The sequence below is a fragment of the Neodiprion pinetum genome, chromosome 1 (assembly GCF_021155775.2).
Source record: "Neodiprion pinetum isolate iyNeoPine1 chromosome 1, iyNeoPine1.2, whole genome shotgun sequence".
Classification (NCBI taxonomy): Eukaryota; Metazoa; Arthropoda; class Insecta; order Hymenoptera; family Diprionidae; genus Neodiprion; species Neodiprion pinetum.
This window is the reverse complement of record NC_060232.1, coordinates 4,979,772-5,003,245: the sequence shown is the minus strand read 5'-3', so window position 1 is coordinate 5,003,245 and position 23,474 is coordinate 4,979,772. Positions and strand designations below refer to the sequence as shown.

Genomic DNA, 23,474 nt, shown 5'->3' with positions numbered 1-23,474 from the left:
CATTTACTTATGTCGGAGTAGTATATTTAATATCGTCCAACGAGGATGGAAAATCGGTATTCTTGGGCCGAGCGTAAGCTTGCAATTCGAAGACGAATATCGAACGTAAGCGAGGCGAAAAGACCGTCGGATCATACGCTATTTTATTTATTTTTTTAACCAACCGTAGAAGCTAAGAAATGTAATAATATAGCGATTCAACGGATATAGATCAAGGACGATCAAGAGGTCCAGAGTCGCAGGCCTGATGTAGCAATTCCCAAGTAACCGACGATGCGTAAAGTCCGTGCGTAAAATGAAATTATCGCGCCAAGTGTGTAAAATAGCGAATTCCAGCCTTGCGCATGCGCCAATTTCGTTTTACCGCACCGTTCGGAAACAGGGGAAGATTGCTGTATTTTTCTTTCCTCCTTTTTTTTTTTGAAACAAAAAACGTGCGCATTCCGATCTAATTTTTCACACGTCGTTTGCACCTTCGCAGATCGTTGTACGAGACGTTGCAGTTGCAGTCGAATAGCGTGAACGGAAGTAATTCAAAGTCCGATGAAGTTTCAACGGCATCGATACCGATGCGGCAGCTCATCGATCCGTCGTTGCGGTACAATATAATCCGCGACGATTTTCGGACGGAAGAATTTTTCCCCCAAAGCGTGACGGACAACGGTATATACCTGCAAAAGGATACGAACTACGATCCGGGCGACGGTCTGACGTCCTTCGATATTCTTCAAGGAAACAACACCGGGGATCATCACCACCATCATCAGCAGGTGCATCAGGGGGATTCGGAACCCTCGCCGCACCATCACCACGGCGTGAAACCCATCAAGATCAAGGGCGCCAAGCAGAAGGTCGATCAGGACGACGTCGACGTTGGCGCGGGCAAGGTGTACGGGAAGAGTCCTAGATTCGACAACGAGAGTCTGACGGGATTCGGACGCACACCGCCAGCCTCATCGGGCTATCCCAGCGGGCACTTCGACCTCCTCAGCGGCAACTTCGTATCCAAGAACGACAACTTCGTCGCCGGGATAGAGTTCGAGGGTGGGAACGAGAACTCGAACGTTCGCCAGGCCTCCTCCTACCGCAAAAACGCCCAGTTCTACGGAACCGCCGACGAGGTTTTCTTCGACGACGATCCCGTCAAGACCGGCGCTCCGGAGGCCGGTGGCGTAGTATTCAATACCCTCGACGGTTTCGAAGGCACACGGGGATCCGAGGATCGACGCGAGTCCTCCGGCAGCCTCAGGAAGAGCGTCGAACGAAAGGTCAGCGCCGGACAGATAAAAAGACCCTTGTCCCAGGACGACGACGTCTCGTCGAAGAACGGACCCGGCGCTTTACCCCAACAGCCCGAGGTCACGCCCGGCGACGTCGGCAGGATGCTCAACCTCGGGAACGCTCTCGATGGTCCGAAACTACTCGCTCAGCCCAACAAGTATCTCAGCCTCGTCACTCTTCACTTACCCGTCATTCTGAGGCTCAGCGTCAATTGTCCGTTTCAAAATGTCCGCACCAAGTGTGCCGAGATACTCGAGATGGTCAAGGTGAGTCTTGCGCTTGGTTTTTTTTTTTTTTATCTTTTTTCATATTTTCGTCGCTGGGGCTTTTTTGTTTATTCCTTTTCTTTTCAAAGGGAAAAACCGTCGAGTCGGGAAATCTTATGGCAACGATATTGTTTTTTCAAATCTCGTTTCTGTGACAGTTAATGAGCAGTTTTTTTAATACCGATCGATTCGGAGATTCGTTTATTTAATACTTCAATTGGTACCATTGGTCACAATTTTAGTCGGGAATAATCTGGGAGTTCTTTTATTTCGCTTCATCCAATTGTCATCGTGGCTACATGCGATTTTTCTGCTATAATCTGGGATATTTTTCAACATTTCGGTATAAAATCAATCGGTGTAAAGCAAAGTACAATCATACGCGTATTTTGAAAACTTAACTCATTAGAGTATTCGGTATGTTTATATCTACTAGGTAGGTATAATGAAATTGCAAAATAGTGATTTATTTTTAGAAGATGAAAAAATAAACAACACCAGCTTCGACTTTCGCATTTTCATTTCTATCGGTTTTCAAGGTTTCCGAATCGCGGAGTTCGTACCCTAAAACCTCTTTATTCACACCGTCTTATTGCAAAATAGCAAACATCCAACGCACAGTAGCGTGCGTCAAGTTTTTACTTGTCTAAGAAAGGGTTGTAATAACTTTGACGTCAAGATCCAGACTCGAACTCGACGATCGCACATCAGAGGTTATAAACCCAGTGGCTGTTCGGTGTGGTCAATGTTCTTAGAGTCGATTTACAAGTGGGAGTACAAATATATTCGTACAGAAAAACAAAATTCATTCGTTTGAACCTATGACGCACGGGATTTCGTGCTCAGTTACTGTCATTATCGTGCATTTAATAATATACCGCGGTATAATAATAGATCTAAAATACATACCCAGGTGATCGAAACAACTGTTATGTACGTTTATGAGATGAATAACGGAGAAGCACAGAAAACGTGATTCCAGTTCGGCTCAAACGCGGGCGTTTGGTATCAACGAACGTCTGTTGTAATCCCTATAATTCGTTTACTTCCATAAATGACAAACTTCGTTGACCCTCTTCTTTTTTTTAATAACTTGATAATCAATTCCAGCTCAGCAAGATTCGCCGATCGAATAGATAACACGCGTAAAAGCAGCCAAGTCTAATTTATCCACGTCATTCGAATAATGTGTCAAAAACTTTCATACGTATTTATTAAAAATAAATTTTACGCTCGAAGTGTTTAAATAAAATCAAAGTAAACATTTTTCTTCCGAAGAGCTGCAACGGGAAATCAGCGTGCAAGTCGCGGTATCTTCCGACTTGTAATTTTGACGCGTTCGTTGATCGGTGGAATGGAAAAACGGAAGTTTAAGGTACGCCAGGGTGAACGATTATTATCGTCATATTTGACGTTGTGTTTATTTTGTCTATCGTGAAATCACGGAGCGAAAACACAAAACTCGCGAGCTCGAACCCGCCGTCTGGTGTTGCGTATATCCTTATGAATAATTGATGAAGATGAGAGGGGCGCGCTCGAAGATGATGCCCACCGATATCCCAAACTCTTTTCTTCTATCCTTCCACCTCCCCTCGTACGCGTCGTTGTGTTTCTTTCTATCGCAACACCGCGCATAACCGTGTCGTTAATTTATATTTTACAATGCGCGGCGTGTCGTTGTTCGCAAACAATTTGCTACGAGGAGTCGAAGTAGGCGAAGGAGGCGAAGGAGGAGGAGGAGGAGGAGGCACATCGAAGACGATCAGGGCACGAGCGATCGAGCCTCGATCACCGTTAGCCGGATCGATCGATTCCTCTCTTCGCCTGCGTGAATCCGTGTCTCTTTGTAATACGCCCGATAGAGTCCGGGCCGCACGTGCGTTACGCACACCGAGCAAGAATAAATTTGAAGAAAAAAGAGAAGGAAAAGAGACAAAAAAAAAACACTTACAGGTGTATGCAATGGTAGGTAGGTAGGTACACGAGACTCGCGGGGCCTTTTTAACCTGCCGCGAGATCGAAACTCGATCTCTCAATTCGCCATGTTTACCGGTACATTATATATTATACAAATGCCAACGAACGCGAAACCTTGACCGGTGCCTTTTCTATTACTTTCTTTTTTTTATGGTTTCTCGAGTCTTATTGTTTGTTTGTTTGGTTTTTTTTTTTTTTTTTTCTCCTTTTCGCTTATTAATTCTTCCGTTCTCTCTTTTCCCTGTGTATAGTATATATACATCATTTTCATTTCTCGTTCTACAATCACGCGTATTATTGGAGTGTGGTAAGTTCGATATGTAGGTATATTATATATATATATATATATATATATGTGTGTGTGTGTGTGTGTGTGTGTACATAGATACGTAGTCATATGTAGGCGGGTAATCCGATCACGGGACTTCGATCGCAATCGGTGCCTCAAATCGTCCTTGAAATTTCAATATCTGATACATGTATAGAGGGTGTTGCAAAATTCACGCAAGATGTAATTTCGACGGAAAACGCAGGCTTATGATTATTGAAAATTGAATTTTTCTTAACAAACGGCCGCCACGACTCTGCTGGCACGTACGAAATCTGCTTTCGAAATTTTCCATGACCGTTTTGCATAAATGTGGCTGAATTTTGTTGATACAGCGCTCAATTTCCTCGTTCAAGGCGTCGGTGGTCGTGGGCTTGTTGGCATGAACCTTACACTTCAAAAAAGTAAAAAAAAAAGAAAGTCCAGCGGCATTATTTCAAATTTTCACAAAAATTTCAGCAAAGTCGCGGCCGTTGGTCATTTGCCCGATATGCTGTTGCGTGCATAACCCAGTGAGTAAACAAAAACTTAATTTTTAGTTACAAGCCTATGTTTTCTATAAAAATTATCACTTGTTGCGTAAATCTTCGGACACCCTGTATATACGCGCACACGCATGCACGCACGCATTCGATTTTCGAAACAATTTTTCTACCGTGCAGCGTCTCGTCGCAACTTTGATTTGCCATTTTGAATTTCGCCCAAAGTTTGTGAAATTTTTTTTATCCCCTTTCTTTTTTCGCAACTTCGTTTATTCTTTTTCTTGATTTCTTCCATTTCCCAAGCAACACGAAAACGCGCAAAGAGGAAAGGTTATGAAAAAAACAATATACAACCCCCGTACAATATAATAGGTATTATTATTTACTGCTACTCTCAGTATGCCAACGGTTTGACCGATGATATTGTAATAGAAGTAAAGGAGCTGCACCTACAGGTATAAACGTTGCATGCGTGCTATTTATTACGTGTGTTTCCTCGTCACGGGCTACAAGCACGCTTGCAAATTTACATTGGTTGTTTTTCCGCCCGTTTTTCTCGTTGGTTGGTTATTTTTTTTTTTTTTTTTTTCTTTTTCCTTTTTATTATCGTCATTGTTTTTATTTTTTTCGTTTTTCTTCTTTCCCTTCCTTTTTTCATCCATGCTTGCGTCGTCGACTCGTGTCAATGACCCGATTACGTTCTTATGTGTGTCAAGAGTGCCATGATTCCGGTATACCTTGTACACCTTGTATACATATTCTATATATATATATACATATATACATGTATATATATTGTAACGATCTAGGCGTTACAGAGAAAATAAACAGGTTCGTTCGTGAGCTAATGAAGCGAATTAACAGGCAGCGAAGTTAAACGATGGGGAAAATGATTTAATTGCAATTCGTGTTTACAGTTTGAGGTCCGTGAAACAGGACTGTTTTTTACAATTTATGCTACGAGTCGACGCAGCAACCTCATTCGTTTGGTAACATGTGAAAGCTTTAAAGCTTCTTTTATCTACGATTACCGACCGCTAGATGAGAAATGGGGGGCTAGACGGGTGATTTCACCCTTTGTAACAATGCGACGCAATGTGTGTTATGTATATAATTCACACGGTCATAAAACCAGCTTAGGTATATATGCACACGTTGTGTGTGATTTATAAATTCGTATGTACGTGTAAAATTATATGTATATACATGCGTGTATATAGGTGTGTAATCGCTTTACTTGGCCACGCTATTTCTTATTTTTAGCCAGCGTGCTTAACCTTCATGGTTTTACATGCGCGCGCGATGCGTGCGTATGTATTGTTAATGCATGTATACATACATTATGTATATGCGTGTGTTTACGTATATGTATATAGACACACCCACACGCGAGCCGGCTTTTAAATTGTCAGTCAAAACAACTCTATTGAAATACTTTTTTTTTCTTTATTTCTTTTATTTATTCAATTTTTACACTGGCCAACTGACGTTGCTCGAATGTTGTTTGCGCACTTTACGTCCTGTGTACTATTTTCGAAACTTACCACCAACAACCGCGCGCGATCACGTCCGATGTATATAAATAACTCGAAAGTTTAAGTTCGATTTTTTATTTTTCCACACTTCGGTTTATTTTTTATTAATTTCATTGCTTTTTCCCTCGTTTCCTTTTCCGTCGAGTCGCGCGATGAACGAACGTTGTTCAAAATACGGAAATGGAGAGGGAGGGGGGGGGGGGGGAAAAAAAGAAGAAAAATGCAAACTTCAATGAGACAGCAAGGAAAAGTAGCGATTGCCGTTTGACGGTTTTTTTTTTTTTTTTTTTTCAACGCTTAGTTTATTACGCGGTGTACAGGATAGAATTATTTAATTTTTGTTGCGATAGTGAATTGATTAAAAAAAAAAAAATATCCCACTTATGAATTGCATTGTCCCTATAAGATAAAGAAACGATAGTTGAAAAAAAAAGTTTTATACAGATGATATACAATTACGCAATACCGAATCTCATATTGCAGCAGAAAATTATTAGATTTTTACACTTTTGAGTACAACGTGACGAAAATAATTATACCTTGTGTGTTAATTGCGATTGATAGTCGACCGATTGTTCGCGTTTCATTTTTTGTTCTTTATTGTTTCAAGGAACGAGGACTTCCGGTACCAGAGCCAGCCTTCGACGGACCGAGCGCCTTCGTTCCGACGTCAGAGGTGAGTTTTTAATTCTGTTTGAAATTAAATTTGAGCAAATTATCGAAAGGAGAAACGACTACGGATCGAGAAATGCTTCTGCAGAGAAAGTATTTCAATTTATTTTGTTAAACGATTTGAACGAGATATTCTTGATCTCGGTTAACCATTCGGCATGTAGCGATTATTCCTTCCAACATCAATGCGTAGGTTATTGCCGGCGATGAGAAGACCTTTAACAACACCGATATAACGTGCTTTGCAGAAGATCTTCTCAACCAATTAAACGATACGCTATATCTGTATCTGTATCTGTATCTGTATCTGTATCCGTATCTATATCTATATCTATATCCATGTAATACACATTGAAGAAGTGATGCTGTTCGTAAACAAAATAATTATCGTCATAAATCGGTCGCCATATCGTCAGAGGCTACGGTATCTGCCGACGGAAAATTCATATTTTATTCGCATTTATTTATTGTTAGTAAAACGGTAACTACATTTGATTGTTGATCTGGATGCGGAATAATTTACGTTTTACGTTTTGAATCGCAGTCGTATTTTGCAGGTCGATATTTCAGTTACATCGGGGGAATAAGGAGGATCACGAACGCGGGTTAGATATTTACTTGCCCTTTCGTAACCTTCAATTAACTTTAATTATCAACAATTAGGGGCGGTTATCGTTCGAATCTCGACCTTCGTCGCGCGGCCGCGAACGGTTGGCTTACGTTGGGATCTGTTTTATCATTATAAGTTGTCTTCGACACTTGTCTTACCGACCTGACACCGTCGGTATATTAATCGGTCTCTTCGTTATCCACTCGCTTATTTCTCAGCTTGAACATTTTCACCACCAGACGGCGCTCGCTATTCTTTCGCGTTTGTTTTTTTTTTCGCTGCCAGTTATCGTCTGTTGTTTCTCTTTCTAAAATTGGTGCACAATTGTCTCTACAATTATCATAATCTAACATTTTCGCGAACAATCGAAACAAAAAATCAGAATCATACTGTGAACATAGATTGTCAATAATTCTATTAATGTTCAAATTCTCCTCAACGTTGATGCGAAATTGTAAGTACAAAATATAGTAGTAGAAGATTGAATCACGGGTTTGTATACAATAGAATTTTATACTCGCAGAGATTATCACGCACGACTCGTTTCGAAAAATTGTCTTCCTTTTGTTTCTTCTCTCCTTTTTTCTGTCCATTCAACCAGTTTCGCTATAATGGACATCGTAATAAAATGACGATGTGTGTAGTTTTCTACTTTTGAAGAATCATCGTACATCACATTGATGATGATTGACGAAAAAAGGTAAGTGAAATTACTGTTATTATTATTATTATTATTATTATTATCATTACTATTATTATTCATACTATTAATTTCGGGGTTATGAGATTTTGTATACGTTGTACAAGCGTATTATGTTCAACCGGGGATAAATTTTTTATTTTTTTTTCTACGATTTGGAAAGAATTTCTTTTTTACCTCAAGATTTAAATTCAATTCTCCCTCAAAACGGGTCAAGGTAAAGAATAACAAAAAAAAAAACAACAAATTGTCCGATAATTTTCTTTACTATGCAACTGCTGTATAGATATGATAAGACACCGGTACGTAATACATATACATGCCATAGATACATGTATAATCGATCGATCGGATCGACCTTGACGGTAACGTACGCGGGAAACAGTGGCCTTTGTTACATATGTACGTCGTTTCAAAACCCGCGGACACGAAGAAAAATTGAGACGGAAAACCGCTCCGTTACAACTCAAGTGGGTAAATTTTCACTGGAAAATTTTATTTCAATATTATGTGCATACGTAAAGTTTTATGGTTAGGTACGCGATATTCGCTGATAGTGAATTATTTGAATGTTTTACGCGTTAGCGGTAAATACACCTTTATTAATACGCGAGATCAATCAATCAATTCACTCGTCAGTTTAACCTCTCTTCTTTTATTATACGAAATAACATTTTTCATCTCTGTGTATAATTATACTAACACATTATATGACGTAATGTGCCACATCCGCTGTAAACATCAACCTTGTCTTTGTTTTTTGTTTTTACTTTGGTCCTACATTGATACCGAGACGATTTCAGTTCGTCTTAATATTTGCTTCTTTTTTTTTTTTTTCTTTCTCTTATCGATTTGTTTTGTGAAACGGCGAAACGATCCAGGAAACAATACGCGTGCGTAATGTTTTTACGCTACTTACGTTAATCTAGTTACAACACGCTTATCTGCAAAATACCCATGCAAGCATTGGAAAAACTTTTCTCGAATTATATTTGCTGTCGGCAAATCTTTTCAGTTTATTCAACATTCGTTTACAGTGTACATAAAAATGACGGAACAAACTCGCAACAACTTTAATACATATATGTGTATTAGGTATACTTAGGCGTAGAAAACAGCGGAGGCAGTACGAATCGAAAGATAAAGAATTTCTTTGAATTTGATAAGAATAAAATATTATCAGCCGAGACATTTGACCAATGTAAAGTAAACATCATTCCGTTTAATATTCCTATCTTACTGGTGACAGGAATTTTACTATCCCTGTTCCTGTATTATCTAGAATCACCCCACGCAGTTAGTCGTTTATAGTACATTTACACATACCTACGTACAATATTCAAACGCGTTTATCGCTGTTATTAATTATTATAACGATAAAAATTGCGTAACGCAGCTCGATTCGGCTGCTGTAACGAAAATGTCGCTTCTATTTTCATTATTTTTTTTATCGTTAGAACGTTCATCGATTAAAAAGTTTAAGAAAGAAAAATCCAAATTCCAATTTTTCTTTCACCGTGTTAAATAACAACGAATCGAAATTACAGCTCGTTGACTCGATTCAAGACTTTAACCGCACGGTATTAAGATACAGCCGTTATATTTCCAAGGGAAGCTTACAACAATGGGCTACTTGACCCAATGAATTTCAATACACGAATTAAACACGTTTCGTGCGGCACAGTTGTATAAACGACTTACGCTGTATATCATATGCGTAGAGAACCTCTGCTGCAGTCGTCGCCATTTTAGAGCAACGAAATAGCCGCCGGGTGTTCGTGAGAGATATAATTATAATAATTGTTATTATAACAGATATACGGAGCCCTAAATTCCTTTCAATTTTTCTCATTCACGACAAACGAGGCTCTCATTCCGCAAGTCGACGACGTTTCGAACTTTACCGCAGGCTGTTTTATCCTATCCCATTCGCTTTTTTCTACACTGCGGTGTACAATCTTGAATTTGTCGTTTTCTACGATTTTTTCGAGATATAACGCGTATCAAGTAATTGTCGAGTATACGAAACGAGGGCAAAATTATCTGACAAATCTATCACCGCTGTATATCTTGTGGAATTATTCTCACATTGTGAGAAAAACGAAAATTTTGAGAAAAAAACAAACAACTTCATTTCTGAAACATGTCGTAAACATGTTTTTTGAGTCAATATTTTTAAAGCGAACGGAATATACTGTACATATCATTCGTATCAACGGAAAAATCGTGTCCGATACTGCAAAAACAAGCAACGAAGCGAATAAGCTGTAAAATATCGCGTTATTCCGTTGAAAATTTGACTTTCTCGAATGTTCGTTTTACGTTATAAACGCGGTTCGAGTAATAATACCGAAACGTCGCTTCCTGCCGCAACTTTGTTATCGAAAATAAATGGTCGAATCGATTAACCGTATCCGCCTTTGTCTAATTCAACCGCACACAAACTCACAGGCAAAGCCATTTCTAACAATCGAGTTTAATTTACAGGAGAAAAATAATAGTTCGCGTAGAAGGTTAATTTATACATACACACATGTATATGAGTATAATGAGAGAAAATTGTAGTTTATGTGAAACTGATAGGTTATATTCGCGTATTATCTCAAGAGTATATATAACATGAAATACCATTTTAAGAAAATTTCATTGAAAAGAACACGAAAATTACGCTGCAGAATCGAAGGTATTTCTGATCGTGAAACGATTTTATTTTTGGGAAACAGAAAAAATTTAATAAATAAATAAACGTATCGCGTGCAACGTTACTCTAAGAATATGGATTATCCGTACGATTGTGTAATGTGTGCAAACAGAAATTCCAAGATGAATCACTCGGAATATCGGGTCTCGGTCGCCTTTGCTTTCGAGATTTTCCATCGTCCGTTTCTGCGTGTACGTTGTACGCGTTACATCCGTAGCTTACTTTTCCGTCCTTTACTCATACGGACTCGTTGGCTTGTGCGTTTCACTTACACAGTGACTCTTACAGCGATTACTGACCACTCTAGAGAGTCGCCCGAAGAATTTCTTGCCTTTTCTTTCTTTATTTGTAGAGAAATTCTTTCCCTTAACGGTAAGGTACGTTGTAAAGGTACCTGCGTCGAATACCTTGCGGATAGTTGATCAACCGGCGTACAAAGTTTCGTTTCAAAATCTTTACATTTTTGTACAACGAACGGGTTGATGATATTTTTTTTTTCATCATCCTTTCAATTGTATTTTTTATTTTTCCGTGCTCATATATTAACAAATTCTTGTTCAATATCGCGTAAGAAAAATTACTGCAGATGCTAAAGATGTCGTTTCTGATTTCTGGGAAGAAGTATAAGAATATGTAAATTAAAAAGTTAAAAAAATAAAGTCAAAGAAATCGATGAGGCATATGTATTAATACCTTGATTATGCATCGTATTGCTAAATATCGCGAATCCTCGCATCTTTCCTTACCACCAGACGTACAACGCAAAAACGCTGAGCAATCACAGCTGCGACGGGGGAAGAAAAAGGAAAAAACTACGGAGAGTCAAGTTTTAGCCACCGCTGTTCGCAATAAAAGTCTGCACAAACCTGTATATATACGGACGCTGATTGATCGCGGCCTTGATTTATTCCCAATATAATGCGATGATCGTGGTTATACATACGTATAAAGAACAAAGTGTGTATATATATATATATATATATATATATATATACATATATACAGGTAGTCCTTGAATAATTTTCTACTTTAAATAAGTTTTGAAAAAATATTCTTATCATAAAATGATAAAAGACCATTTTTTGTAGAGCGTTCAATTCCCTACAAAAATACGTCCGTGAATTTCCTGTACGACGCCTCGTTAGCTAGTTATAAAAATCCGAAGGAGCAAATACCATTTTTCTCGTGTTATTCTTATGGAAAGTAGGAAAGTGGGATTCGCGTCATTTTAATGTTAATATTAAGAGTTCAAATTTTAAATTATTAGGGTGTTTCAAAAATAAAAAAAATTAAAATTTTCCTTATATTCTTTTCTACTTTCTCTATTTCTCTATATAAATATGCATGTATGCACATACGCATATACACTGTGTATTCGTACCATTTCTGACTAGCAATTAAATTGCATAATTTGCATCCGATGAATCACGAGACTCGATGAATAAAAAGTCTCGTTGCAATAGGAAAAGAAAAAGCAAAAAAAAAAAGTTCAACGCTCTGCAGACGCAGCAAGTCGAGTTTGTCCAGCCAGCAGCAAAAAAAATGCACGTTTCACTTACGTGCGAATCGTGTAATACAATGCCAGCAACGGAAAACGTCTTCATATTATACACATACGGTAAATAATGCTGATCTATTAACAGAAGAAAACTTTTGTTACAAGTAGAGATAAGAAAGAAAAAAAAAAAAAAATCAATTGCCTCGCCGGCTGCTTACACTATTCCAATGTTACATTACGGTACAGAAAATTCGATGCGTGTGCAGTTTCGATAATAGTAAAATAAGAAGAAATTAAAAATTAAGAAACTTAAAAAAAAAAAAAAAAAAAAAAAAAAAAAAAAAAATAAACCGGATATTAACAATTTTTCTTTAATCGCGCAGCTAGTTTTGTTCGTTCGTAATTATTTTCCCACTTTTCTGCATTCTCGCATCAGCACTGTACACAATATTATCTTCGCAGCCGATAAATTCAGCGGCACGAGTTTCCCCAACGTTCATATCTGTACGTACATGTTGAAGGAATAAAAAAGAGGCTCGTCTCTGAAAGCAGCCGTTCGCGTGGCCGCGCAAACCGTCTTTGGCCTAATCGCATCTCGGCCCGAAGAGAAACCGGTCAATCACAGCGTGGGCGCGTCAAATTTTATCGTCGCGACGCCGACGTCAACGGATCAAAGGCTGGGGTGGGGGGTAAAGGAGGAGGAGGGGGAGGAGGAGGATGACGGCGGGAGGGGTTTTGCGGCGGTGAGGGGAGGGGAGTACGCATTTGTCGGTTCGTCCTAGAATCCCATCATTGGCACGCTGAACGCGCACCGCGACGCTTCGTTTCGGTTCGATTCGGTTCCCGACTAGCTTCGTCTTCGTTTTACTTCGTCAAGTTCGGAGGATAAGGATAAGGATAAGGATTCGCATGTCAGCGCTCGTCGACTCAGTGATCTTTGTTGTGATCTCCGTTCTGCCGCCCACGCGACAATCGACACGTTAGCATTGTAACGTTGTTAATTTCAGTGAGTATATTTTTGCAAGGAAATCGAATCAACTTCTACTCTAATTTTTGGCATCTGCAATTTTTGGGATTTGGGATCAAATTGGAATTAAAAATATTACACGCGTATACTGTATGTATGCAATGGGGATACAAAATTCGAAAGAAAGAAAGAAAAGAAAAAGACAAAATGGCGGGGTAACTGTAATATTATCGTGATCGTCCCTTGAAGCTGAACCGTTGAAACAGTATCGGTTTTCAATGTTTGCGGATTTTGGTATCGATATCTTATTCTAGATCCTCGTTTTGTTTTTTTTTTTCTTCGTCCTTGTACTCCCGTTCCTCTTCCATTATTTTTCTCATTCAATTAACGCTCACCGGGATAGGATGTTTATTGAAATCGAAACGCGAATCTTTGCTCCCGACTTCTCCTTTCGGATCGAATTTCTCTGCGCGTTGGTTATTGTATATTAGAACGCCTTTTGTTTTTATTTTTTTTTTCCACTTTTGCAGCGAGTTTTTTGACATTGATATTTTTTCACGCTGTTGCTTTTATTGATTCGCACGTTACATCTTTTCCGCGGGAAGCGAAGCTGAATCGAAATTCAAGTTTTTTTTGAAACCGGGTCCAACGTTTCGTGCACGATTTATTTTTTCACCCAAAAACGTTTCACGGTCGTTTTCTTTGTCTTTATCTCCTTATTTTATTCATCGTTTCAAACTTTGAACTCTCCGCAAGCTCTCGAAACTCGCTGACTCAACGTACGGTCGAGTATTAGGTCGGATTTTCTCGCATAAATTCAGTCCTGCCTGTACCCTAACATGCGATTTTCGTAATGTATTTTAGGTATTAATATAATATTGAAAATAATTCAAAGTCAAACTTTTCATCAAACTCTGAGATCTCGGCGTGTGGGGAAAGCTTTTCTATTCGTTTAAAATAAATTAATGTAAAGAAATGATAACCCGCGGTGTAAGAAATATCTGTTGCAAGAGATTTGTCTATTATTATATATCGTTGGCACGTGGTGTCAGGGAGTAAATCAGTTCGCAAAACACGTGGGTAGAATCGACCCGGCATCGTCGATTGTATTATTAAGCCTCGTGTCCAAGGCGGCAGCAGCTGTTGCGCATCTCGATCAATCCTCTGCGTATGTAATAAGAAACTCGAAGCATCGATCCGCGTGCGAATGAACAGTCACGCAGGATTGTTATTTGTCAACGCGATGTTAAAATATATTTCACATTAATTATCGTCGAACGCACGTCAAATTCCGTGTGTAACATGTTTGTCCGCATGTTCTTATCGAATTAGTAGAACCTGCGGTTCAACACGTTAGAGTAACAACAATAACGATAATTTCGTGTCATTTTCAAGACGTAAAACGGTTTGCATTTTTTTTTCCGGCTCCTTCCGCATAAATTTTGTCGTTTTCTGTATTCACTTGGGTACCTTAACATCCAACCGCAAAATATTTCATTAAAAAAAAATACTCCACATGTTTTGCGTCGCCGTAAGTTCAGAGTCCGGATAAACGGTGCATTTATGAAAGTACGCACAATATAAGGTACAAAGTGCAACACGTCGCTGATGCATCGTATGCGCCAATGAAACGATATACGTAGTGCATAAATCAATCGGGAATTACGTTCGATTTACCTGTATAACTGTAAGGTCATCTAGTACTCCTATCCCTTTACCGACCCCGCAAACTCGCTCTTTTTCTTCCTACATTAAATAAACAAACTAACGGAAGGGGTTCAAATTTCTACGATGCATCTCGCTCTTGAGTTTAGTTACGAAAAAGTGACGCACCGTCGAAATGTCGACCCTTTCAGTTCGTTCGTTTGTTTGACATAGGAAGAAAAAGGGTGAGTTTACTCGGTCGGTAAAGGTAGGAATACCACGTGACCTTAAAGAAATAAATACGCGGCAGAGCGATAAAATCAATAAAAATCGTTAAAAAAATGTTGGTAAAGGTTTTGTCGTTTTAAATGGTTTATCGGGGTGCCGTTAGGAAGGTCGGGAACGATTTCCGGCGACGACGTAAAAGTGCAACAATTTGTTTTTACGCCAATATCTCGTTTTCTCATAATCGTACGGCCAAAATAGTTCGGTATGAAAATAAAGGTGATAAAAATCTGTACAAAATAATTCTGTAACTTTTTTGTCGCACGATCCACAATTTCGGAGCAATAGTTGCGCGATTTGTGACAAATGAAAAAAAAAAAAATAAAAACATCGATTTTTGTCGACCAAGTTCCACTCTTTAAATTACTAAATTACTTGCTGCCCAACGTACGAATTTCGGGTACAAAAAATATTCCCTCGCTCCTGTATAATTAGACGTCTGTGATTTTCAACTACTCGATTACGTTCTCATTTTATTATTTTTTTTCTTTCCCGTCAAGGGTGCGGGCTAGTTTTTTCTGTTACTCGATTCTGCTTTACTTTTCATCGTATTACACACTACGCCGTTCAGTACCGACATTCATAAATTATATCCCTCACGATTCGCGTGACGGAGGCTCATTTTCAAAAAGTACACTTACACATACGCGTTACATGCGACATAGGGATATCATACACCTTTGCCTTTACAAGCGTAGGTTGGTTCTTAGGCTGATTACAATCGATCGTATAGCTGTTGGCGTTTTGCTCATGGTTTCTTGTTTCGTTAGCACCTCCTCATTTATTCGCTTATTAATTACTCGTATTTTCTTCTATCGTTATTGTGGCTATTTTCAAATTTTAGGATTTTCTCTCTCTCTCTCTCTCTCTCTCAACTTCGATACCTATTTACAGTAAGTTCGTTCGTACACATCTTATACAATATAACAATATGGGGAAGAAGTATAATTTATGATTTTAACAAATTTTCGTATCTTATTATAATATGTTATGTATAATATGTATAAATCGAGTCACGCGATGTTGGCTGTTAAAATTGATATTATGAAAAATTAAAGAGAAATTCGTTTTTCCTGATAATTCGAATGCGGTTTGACTCTTAAAAATCTTCTCGTTTGCGTTACGAGGCTTTTCAACACCCCGATCCATCAATCGCATGTACATAAATCAATTCACTGTTAATCACGGTTCGGATTGATTACTTTATAAAAGTCGGACACCGTCATTCATTTGTCTCGCGCAATCTTTATTGCACGTGCAAACTCTGCGTGCAATTAGCAATACGTTAAGAAAAAAAAAAGAGAAAGAAAGAAAAACAACGTTGAAAAAAAAACGACGACCTAATTGTCTGGAAATTTCATTAATACGTACGTGCGGGGTGTAAATCTTTTAGGAATCGATGCGCGACAATTTCAATCTCCGATCTGTTTTCGCATACCTGCTTTATAATATTGTTATTTAGTGCTCGTAGTGATAATAAGTGATCGAGCGATTATTTATTCCGCAAATCGATGACACAAGGTGTGTTGTCCCCCCACCGTAGATACACGTAACTTATATTTACAACACATCGAGTAATTGCGCATTTATCATCGCAAGATCGATTTATTAATCGTCAGATTACGCGGTTTAAACTTTCGTTCGTCGAACGGTTATTTCCGGTCATTTGAACGTTATCTCATTTTATGTAACAGTACATAACGGATGTCGAGAGTATTGCCAGATTTTATATCGTTTCATTCGTTTGTTTAATCTTTCTTTTTTTTTTTCTCTCTCTTGCACTTTGCAGCATTGCTCGCTTCGCATTTCATGTTTAACAATTAAACAGCTGTTATATACGTGATCTCGGAACAAAGCGCAAAACTAATGCAAACCTATACATGTACACTCTACATATAGAGAGAGATAGTGCGTCGTATAAGAGTCAAGGATAACACATTTTTTTTTTATTTATCATACCATACGCTTATATTGTTGCAGAAATTTAGCATAGGAATGAAAAAATTTCTAATCGTTAACCTTAGCTTCACATCGTCAATCTTATACTTATTACTTGTAAATTGTAAACTGCATTTGTGCATACAGATCGTAATATTACGTATAATTCAGGTATATTTGCAGTAAATTTGTAAGGTTATTCAATTTCGTCGGTTATACCGCATTATTCTTACATTCGTTCCGCAAAGAATTATAATCTACGAACGCGCTTGAACCAGGTTTACTTACGTACTACGTATCGACACGTGTTTACTCACCTAACGCTATCTCCTAGCGTGTATAATAATATAATAAGGTGATAAGGAATAATAATTCCTTGGTCAGGGTCAAGTTTAATTCGAAATTCCACACGATAAGATGTTCCTTTCAGGGCCAAATCAATTTTCACCTACTCGCTATTGCTGTAACAACGTTTCGCAACATTCCTCGTACGCGTGATTGTAAGTTTCGTTTATACTCTCTACCGCCAACTCAAAGATGTACGAAGGTATATACGCGTATTTTATATACTCAGCTAACGGAATATTCCGTCTCGTTACTCTAATGGTTTTTCAATATCTCGACGAGCGACGTTATAAAAACGATCGTCTTCCTCTACGAAACTCCTCGCAGATTTATATATATATATATATGTATGTATATTTCATCGTATCGTAATCGTAACGAGATCTATTTTTCGATCCTATATTCATGCCTAGTTAAAAAAAAAAAGAAAAAAAGTAACGCGTGTATTTTATGAATTAATTTTTTTATTCTCTTTATCTCGATTATACGTCCATTCGGAGTAAACGTATCTTTATTTTCTCGTTAATTCCTTATCGTCAGTCACAAGTTAACCGGATCTGTCCACGATTTCTATTATTTATAATTTATCGACGAAGCAATTTTTCCTTAATAGTTTTCATTATCATTTCTCTCTCATCTTTTCGTCTTTTTCGCGACAGATTCCATCTCTCCCGACGTCATGTGAACCTATATCTCGCGTGATACGTACAGAGTCTAGCGTTTAAGTGGCCTTATGGATCGATCTTAGACCACTTAACCTCAATAATTACAGACCGTGCACCGTCTATAGATGTAATAATGTACAGGTTTAGTGCGTGCATACGTTTGTAACGGTGCTGGCGGTACAACGCAACTGTAACGGTAATCGACGATAATGAAAATTATGTGAAAAATACCACTGCCGTATAGAATTTAACATAAATTACATGCGTATTCTGTAAACTGTGTTGTGTCAATTGGGTCGTTGAATCAAAGAATCCATTAGGTGCGTCGGGTAAAACGTCGAAGATTAATCGACAAGAATTTTTTTCTTTTTTCATCTCCACGTTTATTAACAAAGATATATAGACAGTTGAATTAGCGTGACGTCATAATGTTCACATTGTCATCGACCAGATTGTTATAATCATACAGCAGGAGTATGTTGGATTATTATTCAGCAAAGGATAATGATACCGTTTATACGACAATGTTTGTTGAAATCTGCGTGTCGAGGTTGCGTGTCTAATTGCGTTACATTTATGTATAAATATATATAAATAAAAATATATATATGTATAGCTAGGTGAGAAAGAAGAAGAAGAAAAACAAAATTGCAAGTGAAGAAAAATCTAGCAAAAATTTGACAATATTCTTGTCATACATGCCTTTATAAATATAATTGTGAGTTTAGAAGAAGAGAGTGAAAAATTTTTCTTATTATATAAATAATAATAATATATAAATATATCTGAGTTATTCATATTTAATGGTGGAAAAATCCGGGAAAGCAAGGCTGCAGTCAATCTTCTCTCGAAGCGACTCAAATTCGCGTCTCCACTTCTGCTTTCCCTCCTTCCTTCCCACCTCCCTCGTTTCCTCTCTTCCTCTCCTCTGCATCTGCAAGATCCAATTCACTCGGCTCTCTATTGAGCTCTTTTTGAGACAATCCTATCTCGTTTTGCCACATCGCGCACTATACACAATACACATACATACATATGCACATTCATGCGATAGAAGTACATATACATATATGCAGGAATTCGTGTACTGAGAATAAAATTTTCGAATTTTACTTTTTCACTGTTAAATGGGTAAAAATTTCTTCGAAGCCTTTGCAATATACGTAGGTACGTAATCGACTTTCTTTTCTAACAGTTTCTCTTAATATCGTCGCGAATTATACCGTATCAGATGTATTAAACATACAATTGCAATTTATACGTGTAAAACATGTTTTAAAATCGAGGATGAAAAACTTTACGACGCGAAATTTCGTTCCTTCATTTATTTACCGATTTAATCGCGAGCTATTTCCTTTCAACGAGGACGAATTATATAACCCGTGTATGTATGTATTATACCTCACCCTCCGGAAAGCTCAAAGCTTTACGTCGCAGGTGAGAGAGCCGAGTTTCATATTCGAATATTTTCCTAGTCCGTTGTAGACAGACGGTGAACGTTTAAGCTCTTTAATTAAATTCTTCAGTCCGAAAACAGAACTCTGCAAGCTTCCACGCCGCCCGCTACAGGCAATTCAAGTCTGCAAGTCCTTTTTCTCGACTAGGTTGGATCGTTTCGCGTTACGCGATGAACGCGAATAAACAAATGTTAATACGCGCTGCAGTTTACAGTTGAACGTACACGCGGTTGGTGGAAATATTGATTTACCGAATAACATCAACGCGACGGTTAGTTTTTTCATTAAAAACGTGACGCGATGATTGTTGCGTTTATTGCATAACTTTTGAATTTTGTCACTTCGTCAGTTGAACGGGGAGTCTTTTTTACAAGTTGCCGCAGAGTATTTGAGGAGAGAGTCTCGACAGTCTACGCGGCTCGTACAATTCACTCCTCGAAATAATGCCTACGCCGGGGCTCTAGACGTGTAATATAATTTCACGTTGAATATCGTTTGAAATTTAAATTCCTTCTCTGATTTAAATAATAATTCGAGCCTGCCAAGCGTCGAAACCGCATCTTTAACCCTCGGGGAAAATTTATACACACCGGCGATATACTTTTTCAAGATGTAAATTCTTATAACAATTCATTCGAGATACGATAATTTTTTTATCCTGCGAGGGAATAGAAATATATATTTTCGTTGTGTGTAAATTAATAATTTTTTTTTTATACCACAGACGGCTAAAGTTTATCGTCTTTAGAATTCAATGTTCGATCATTGATTGATAATATTATTCTAATTAAATTATATTAATTTTTTCGCCTTTGTTATTCGTTTGCTGCTCGTACGAACTCGGCTATGTGTCCTGGAAATTTTGTATTTTCTTCCTCACGTGGAAAATTACTCTCCGTGAGAGAATTGAGGGGGTTAGTGTGAAAAGGGTACAAGTGACGAAAAATATGGAATTGATAAAATCATGATAGGTGCGATACGTCTTCTGTATCAAGTGTACGTTACAATTAATTCAACGACGCATCGGCGTTGCTAAATTAACGTTTCCTATATTTTCAAGGTTGCGAAAGTACAGGTGAAAGTATCATACAATACATGTAACAAAACGCGCATGGAAGGAGGTTGATAATTATTCCGCCTAGGGATACATTCAGGTGTCGTTTTATCGACTCCGTTTCGGTATAACGTCGTTGTTGCAATCTTCTTTTTTATTCCTATCGTTTTTCCTCGTACAACGTATAATACAGCTGCATTAAAGTTAGACGGAGAGAATAAAAGAGCAGATTTCTAATCAAATCTGAAGGAAAAGTGGGAAACTTGTCAAGTTTTTTGCTAAAATATATTTCGTAAAATGTAGAATCTGTCCCTAGAAACACTGAAAGTCACTGTGTGCATATTCAAATCTGCTAAATTTTCTAGTAAAAAATATAGGTGACGTAGGTATGTTTTTTTTCCAAAAATTAGTAAAATTTGTTGTCGTTTTTTTTTCTTCTATCCGTGTATTTCTGCGTATTGTCATTTCCATTCTCGCTTCGTCACTTTCACAACCTTTCTCGAGGCAAAAGTTGAGTGTAGTATTTTCGATTACAATATGTACAATGTTATACACAGATAATAAACTGTGCACTGAAAAATGACGGCCCGGCTTGAGCTGCGCGATGATAAACAAGTATTACCTACTTTTGTTTATTCGTCACGAACCCTCCGACAATGCACGGAGATTATTATTTGTAATATGCACAACTTCATTGTATACATATTATTTTCCACTTTTTATTGGGTTCCGAAGATGATTTTTCTCCTCGCGCATGTTAGTACGTGTCACGTGTAATTACCACGCGTTGCGAGGCGAATTAAACAAAAAAAGACACGAATATGCAATAAAAATATTTCATCCCGGCGATTTTTTATTATTAAAAAATTAACCACGCGCTTTCTTCATTCTTCACTCTAATTCCCTCCAATTTCCATTATCGTCCGATGGAATTGTACGGGAATCGTTCGTTCGTTTTATTTCGCATGAGATATCATTATGCGGGCGCCCGCGGCCATCCGGCTCCGTAACGAACATACGTTGCCAATTTGAAATTCTAATGATCACGACGTTTTACGTATAGCGAGTACTTTTCCGCAAGGTTTTTGCACCTTCGTTTTTATAACGAAGATTCGCCTCTGCTGCACGTCGTGTACGTTGCGGGTATATATGTAACAGCTGCGGTAAAACGAACGTCAAGCCGGCAGTAACAGAAAATGAAAATAAAATAAATACAACGTAAGAAGCAACCGCAAAAATCGACAACGTCGCGAAACGGACTTTGCTACGTATTCCGAAACTTTTTTACCTTTAGACTTCGCGTTATTCGAATTCCTGTGCTTAATGAATGGCGTTAGAGGCAATAACGCGAGTCATCCAAGTAGTTCGGTTTCACCAAATTTTTACCGTCGTTCGTGCACATTTTCGCATCAGGAACATACGCGCGGATATGTTGTACGTAGCAAAAAGAAGGAAAGCTATGAAATAAGAAGAGTAATGTATCCATACTTATCAATTATTTAACTCGACGCACTTATCACTTGCGCTTTTTTTTCGTGTAATAACCTACTTCAACCTATAACTAATCAAAGTTGAAACAGTCGAAGGAGAAAATGCATGGCACTCGCAGGGTGGGGATATTTTATTTTAATACAAGTTGTAACCGAGCCACCGCAGTGTGGAGTGATTTTACGAAATTGACGAAAGGTGAACGGGAAGCAAAATCGCTCGATCCCCGTCATTTCTAACTCCTAATTCTCCCTTGGCAAATACCGAGGATGGATTCTCTCTCGTGCTGACGCTGATCGACGACGCTTGTTTATTTTATTCTACTCCATATTGTTGTTATATACGTATACAATATTCCGCTGCCGCCGCTGCTGCTGCAGAGTTGAAAGGTCGTGTAATCGGGTCGGTGAATTGAATGTTTCTCAGCATCAATTTCTACGTTACGCCTGTACACGTCAATTCCCGATGCGATTGTGTACACGCGTGTATAATACATATATTAAAATGAGCTTCGACCCGTTATCGCCGTGTAATCTTTGACCCCGGAGCTTTTTATTATACGTTATATATTTTGTATTACTCAGCGTGCGAATCTGCTGCCACTTTATTTGTCGTATGCTAATTACTCTTTGACGTTTGTGAACCTGTACTTTGAGATTTCCTTTCCTTTTATTTTTCTCTTCTCTTTTCAACGCACGAAACGATTTCTGTTATTCGAACCGACGAAAAACGTGCTTGATTCTCAGTCCGGTTGAACATGTACACGCTCTTGTAATGTTACAAAAGTTATCTCATGGGTAAAGAATCATCTTATTATTATAGTATAGTTTCGGTAAATACGTTCTAAATCTGACAGTGTGATATGTTTTATTTTTCAGGCAGCGCCGTATCGCCTATAACCGAGATAAAGAAAGACGAAGAAGAAGAAAAAGAGACGATAGGAGGAACGAGCGTCATATTATATGAAAAAAGAAAGTCTGAGCCTTATAATTATCAGTCATTTATGAAGACTGACTTGTCCATTGTATACTGAGAAAAAATTTCTCCCCCTCTTCACCGTGGTCGAGGAGATCTCTTTTCAACTCCCTGACTTCGATAAGAATATATCAAAAGAAGAAGAAGAAGAAGAAGAACAAGACGAGGGAACAGGGAATAGAAAAGCGAAAGATAAAAAAAAATTTGAACAACTTACGGAAAATCTTATCTCGAAAGGCCGAGACTGTAAGCTTTGAGGAAATATTTGATAAGCCGAACGAGAAAAGGTAATTCACAACCGTTTCCAAGGATGATTAGCAGAATGCTGCTTCAGGAACCGGGCTGGAAGTTGGACAGAAAGGGTTCTTCTCTTTTTCTACGCAGGGACAGCACTCACCTGAGATCGGGTCGAGTTAGGTTCAGGTGCGACGTTGAAATCCGCGAATTCGAACGGGACGAGGAGCTGATTATTGAGGGCAACGAATCTGCGGAACCGGCTGCAAGCCCATTGGCGATGTGCGCGAGCTGTGTCGCCGCTATTTGCGTCACGGTTATTCTGCCCTGGCTCTTGATCGGGGGTTAACGAAAGGACAGTAAAAGGGGAAG

The 23,474-nt window shown here is 38.4% G+C and overlaps 1 protein-coding gene and 1 long non-coding RNA gene across 2 annotated transcripts in view; both read left to right on the top strand.

Annotated features, from left to right (window-relative positions):
* Positions 1 to 23,474, top strand: part of Sesn (Sestrin) — a 126,459-nt gene that overhangs the window by 18,532 nt on the left and 84,453 nt on the right. Inside the window, exons 3-4 of the mRNA XM_046622978.2 lie at positions 482 to 1,547; positions 6,480 to 6,545. Coding sequence (XP_046478934.1) covers positions 482 to 1,547; positions 6,480 to 6,545 — 1,132 coding nt within the window. The remainder of the gene's footprint in view (positions 1 to 481; positions 1,548 to 6,479; positions 6,546 to 23,474) is intronic.
* LOC124217448 (uncharacterized) lies at positions 12,834 to 22,918 on the top strand. Its single transcript, XR_006882826.2, has 2 exons — positions 12,834 to 13,056; positions 22,772 to 22,918. It is a non-coding gene; the product is annotated as an uncharacterized lncRNA (long non-coding RNA).